At 37.4% G+C, this 5,537-nt stretch overlaps 1 protein-coding gene across 1 annotated transcript; it reads left to right on the forward strand.

Annotated features, from left to right (window-relative positions):
- Positions 1 to 1,663: 1,663 nt before the first annotated feature.
- On the forward strand, positions 1,664 to 5,152 carry LOC106807886 (COP9 signalosome complex subunit 2-like; the record flags this gene model as incomplete). Its single annotated transcript, XM_014810379.1, has 5 exons — positions 1,664 to 1,798; positions 2,114 to 2,191; positions 2,777 to 2,902; positions 3,960 to 4,127; positions 4,940 to 5,152. Coding segments are annotated over 5 exons (720 nt in total), but the record flags the coding sequence as incomplete, so codon positions are not given.
- Between the last annotated feature and the right edge of the window lie 385 nt (positions 5,153 to 5,537).

The following is a 5,537-nucleotide window of genomic DNA, read 5'->3' on the forward strand; positions in this document are numbered from 1 at the left end:
TTTAAGAAAGAGGCCTTTATGCCATATCTTATAAAAGGCGTTTTTTATGTCGACAAAGCACGAGAATAGGGTAGACCTGTTCACTTTTACGAATTTATCTACCAGTGTTTTTATTATCAGGAGGTTGTCGGAGGTTCTGCGACCTTTGATACTTTGAGATTATGTTGTTTGATAGTAGATAATTAGTGATACGTTTATTGAGTAGGGAGTTGAACAGTTTTCCGAGACAACTCGTAATGGAGATTGCTCGGTAATTATCAGGAAGGTTTGGGTCACCAGATTTAAAGATGGGTGTTATTGTGCTTCTAGCCCAGATTTTGGGGTAGATTCCCGATTCTAGTATTTGGTTGAATATTTTGCATATGACTCTAGCCATCTGATACATACGTACACTGTATTTGACGTTTGTGCTTATCGTTATGCTTCGTTGCGCTTCATCCACAGCTTTATTACTGGCATGAAAACATGCTATCAATACTAATATGTAGACTAATAATAAGCTTGCTTATTTAGCTAACAATAATATTAGTTATTTGTATGTTTTAAAAGTAATACTCGTATGTCAACATTCCCTAGTAATAACATGCTGTACTGCAGTGTGCGAAATTAAGCCTCTTTGCCTGGTAGTCATAATAGACAACTGGATTTTGTAATCTGGTGGTAGTCAGTGTCAATGAGCAATTTTGGTGTTTCATAATATTGACATTCCGTTAGTTTTGCAGAAACAAGTAGAGTCCATCTATGTTATATCATGGCCAACGTCTATGCTATTGATCAACGTATTGGATAATGAATACTAGTTTTAAGTATATTTGATAGTTGACATTTAATTTATTTTAAAAAACTTGCAGGAAAAGGAAATGTGAAATTATTCCATATAGAAGATGTATCGAATTTAAATTGTGATTTTATTCAACCGTGTTAGGCAAAAACTGACACTGACAGTCAGGTAGTCCACCAGAGTAGTTGCTACTGCATTCTCCTCATCTATGTGTAAACCTGGTAGTTTCAGACTAACAGACCACAATAAATTTTGAACTGTGATGCATTGACCATCAAATTAATGCCACCCTGCATGCCATTGCCTGCAGTCGAAAGCTCAATAACATAGTACTACATACATACATTTCTGGTGAGTTGAATGCATAGCTTAGACCATGAATCATTCAGTAAGTTCGGGTTAGTATGGTTTATAAATCACAAGATCTTGCCACTGTGTGTTCTAACAGCAAATTATCTTAGGCAAGTGATGTAAATTATATATATATATATGCTTCATTAGTGGAAGATATAATATCTGTATTCTGTTAAGTTTAATGTGATTTCTCTCACATCACAACATACAGTAAGGGTATCTGATTGGTTAATGTGCTGATGTTGGAAACTAAGTCAAAAAAATAACAAATTTGATTATTGATTTTATTGACATCAAAATAACACATTTTTTATTGGATGAGCTAGAGTGTGACATACCTTGTTCCACACACTCATCTCAAACCACTTTTTGATACTATGTAAGAATATATATGCATCATGTCCTTTCAAATTTCAAAACTTTACCTTAATGTTCCATCTTCTTTTATCATCTATGGACCCAGTCTAATAGTGAGATTTCATTTAAGTGTTATTCAGTGAGATAACAGATTTGTAAAATGTTAAAAACGTTGACATTCTTATATCACAGGAATACTCGGAAGATAGCAATTCTGAGCCAGATGTCGATTTGGAAAACCAATACTACAACTCTAAAGCACTAAAAGAAGATGATCATAAGGCAGCTCTGACTAGTTTCCAAAAGGTAAGTTTTGAAATTAGTTAGATCAATATAGCCAGATATATATATGCATGTTATAGCTTAGGTGGAGATAAATTTATTTAACAAATTAATGCTGCTGATAAGGTGATGTATGTAAGGTGTTTGTTGCAAATGTTTTTAGTCTTTGATGGACATGGTGACGTGTAGACTAGAGGACCCTACAGTTATTTAACCCTCCTCACATGCTTGCTGACACTTGCATAATTAGATTCTATTCTACCATGATATTGAATTTCGGGCTTTGTATTTAAATTACTCGGTTTTGTTGTCCATGTGTGATCATTGTTTATTTGATAGGTTTTACAACTTGAGGAGGATAAAGGTGAATGGGGGTTCAAGGCATTAAAGCAAATGATAAAGATCAATTTTAAATTGGTGAGTAAATTCGACAGAAAAGCCATGAAATATTTTAATTTATTATAGCACTGTTATAATCGATGGCATTCAATGACGATAGCTCGAATAGTGGGATTATAGCTAGCAAATTAAAGTTATAGTGTGAGTCAGTAGTCAGAGTAACTACAGATATGTTAGGTAATGTTTATCTATTTTAAATATGTCAGTGAATAGATTATACATTCAGAAGCCAGAGCCAGATATACAAATCGGCCCTGCCGCAGCGAATTTAATCACTGTACGCGTGTATATTGTATAGCCCTTCCTACAGCAGGCTTGGTTGAACAGTGAGGTTTGCTTAGTCATCACCGCGAGCCCAAGTGTTCCTCCTGAAATTTTTATCAGTTAAAAGCTATGAGACATTTGAACTCTCTGGTTGGAAACATTACACATCTGACTTGCTTTTCCTTTCATGGGACTCGCCATAAAATCTTGTCATGTCACAGAGGTCACAGAGTCGTGGAGAAGATAGACATTCTGGTTATGGATCTATCATCGTTGGTGTTAGGCGCTCGATGCTTTAACGCATTCAGTGTACGACGAACGTGCTCTGTTATCTTGCAGAGCAATTATGAGGAGATGATGACTAGGTACAAACAATTGCTCACTTACATCAAGTCCGCCGTCACGCGAAACTACTCTGAGAAATCCATCAATTCGATCCTAGACTACATATCGACATCAAAAAATGTAAGTTTTCATCTCTCATAGTAGAAGTTATTGTTGTGTGTGGTATACAGTTATGTAGTGAGTGCGTGCGTGCGTGCGTGCGTGCGTGCGTGCGTGCGTGCGTGCGTGCGTGCGTGCGTGCGTGCGTGCGTGCGTGCGTGCGTGTGTTGTGTGCTGTGTAGTGCGGAATAATAGGTCCATTGATTATGCAATGTTGATGAATGCTAGAGTAACTGGCACCTTGTGTAGTTAATAAGTACATTACATTATAGCCAAACGCGTATTAGTTTGTCCAATATCACTGCTGGTTACATTACAAACACGACTTGAAATCGGTTGTTGATATGTATCAACGTATCATTTACGTGCCGTAAATGTCATCCAGGAGTCAAGCGATGATCTAAACATTTGTGCGGCCTGTATGTTTTGGACGCCAGATGAAACGGAGGTGTCAGCGGTGTAACCACGGCCAAGGACTAAACATGGAAATAGAGTAAAACACACGTACTAATCACGGACGCACGTGGACAGCCCTGACAAAAAGTTCCTTATCACGAGCGTCCATGTTTACGAAATCGTGCGAAAATGTCCGGTGCACTATAAATCTGTATCACACCCGCTTTGCCGGCAGCAGTTTGAAACTGTAAACAACTGATTTTTGGATTGCGGATTTCAATTAGACATTTCTTAGTAACCAGCAGTGATATTGGACAAACTAATACGCATTTGGCTATAAGGTAATGTACTTATTAACTACACAAGGTGCCAGTTACTCTATCATTCGCCAACATTGCATAATCAATGGACCTATTATTCCTTTAACTGTGAAGTCGACGCATTTGTAAGTTTGAAGGTTAAAATTGATTATATTGATATTCTGTACATTGAGTGATAACTAATGATTGTATGACAAATGTAAAAAAAGTAAATAGTTATATGATAAAATGTTATTATAATTGATCAAAGTAGCTGAAAATGTATGTTAAAGGTTATGTGTTTACATTGTATCAAGCTATGTGATGTGACTGATGCATAATGTCTTTATTTACATTATTATTATAACATTTTTCGCTCACAGATGGAGCTGCTGCAGGAGTTTTACGAGACTACTCTAGACGCTCTGAGAGATGCTAAAAACGACAGGTTGTGGTTTAAGACGAACACAAAACTAGGCAAGCTGTACTTTGATCGAGAAGAATTCAACAAGCTAGCAAAAATCCTCAAGCAGCTGCATCAGTCGTGTCAGGTATGCCACGTCGTGAGAACGATGAAAACGTTCTTATGTTTACAACAATCACATCCATAGCACACTTTGTATTGTAAGATTTGGCTCTCTGTCCTATGTGGTCTCTGATTACGTGATAGACGTGGGAGTCTCGCGAGTAAATTATGCTGTGATTTTCTCATGGTCACTTTAAGTAAATCCATACGGATTCGTTAAAGCCACACAATGCGCATACAAACGCTAATTTCTCCAGTACTAGACTAGCAAATACTTCGTGTCATGCATAATCACACTACGTTATGACAAAATAAACTCTAGTTTCTCCCATTTCACTGCGCGTTGTCTTATAAAAGGTATTTGAAAATACCTCCAATGTTGTTCAAATTCTCCGATGTTGTTGACAGTTTCCCCAAGCAACCGTGCAGCGGTGCTGCGGTACAGCGGTACGGGTGTAGCAAAGATAAAATCATGTGACGTCACCTAACCACTTCGAGGCTAAATTGTTTGGCAAAAAATTCGGCGTTGGCGCCAGAATACCAGTTTTCTCACCTCTTTCTTGAGGGTTTTAAGCAAACGCGCAGTGAAATGGGAGGAACTAGAGTTTATTTTGTCATAAGGTAGTGTGATTACGCATGCCACGAAGTGTTTGCTAGTCTAGTACTGGATAAATTAGCGTTTGGATGCGCATTGTGCGGCTTTAAAGAAATACATACATAAATAGATAGATAGGTGAATAAATAAATGGATAAATAAAAAAAATAAAAATAAAAATAAATAAAATAAATACCCAAATAAATAAATACATAAATAAATCTATAGTGTTATCGTTGCAGGTTATCGTGTCTGTGACCAGGTATCGTAAGATGCGCACAGTGACGAACTATTTCGTGCTATCACTGGCCATCTCTGACCTGCTGTTTGCAACCCACGTCCCCATCATCATCATCACACGCATCACCGTAGACTGGGTGATCGGAGATATACCGTGCAAGCTCGTCGACTACATGATGTTCGTATCGGCAATCAACTCGATTCTCACACTAATGGTATTAACCGGGAGATGAGCGTTAAAGTCGATGTTATTCTGTTAAAGCCATTAATAACCGTGTGTCTGTATAACTCTGCGTATACGTACGTAGTAACTCAACGTAAAGTTGTTCCTTGTCACCTTAAATAGCACTAGCCATTTTTCTTTCAGTTATGTAACGCTTATAAAATTGACAAATGAAAGATCGCATTAATTAAGTTTCGCGAGCTCACTTAATGTTATAAAATCAGCTTATTTAGATCTGCTGTGAAGGTCATTCAGATGGTAATGAACATTATATGGGTTTGCGCATACACTCGCACAGCATGCGTATTTATGTAAACACAGCTGTTGCAGAGCAGGGTCGCATGGTAACAGTAATAGCAATTATTTCCTGTGATATA

This window comes from Priapulus caudatus, unplaced genomic scaffold (genome assembly GCF_000485595.1).
Source record: "Priapulus caudatus unplaced genomic scaffold, Priapulus_caudatus-5.0.1 Scaffold240, whole genome shotgun sequence".
Lineage (NCBI taxonomy): Eukaryota > Metazoa > Priapulida > Priapulimorpha > Priapulimorphida > Priapulidae > Priapulus > Priapulus caudatus.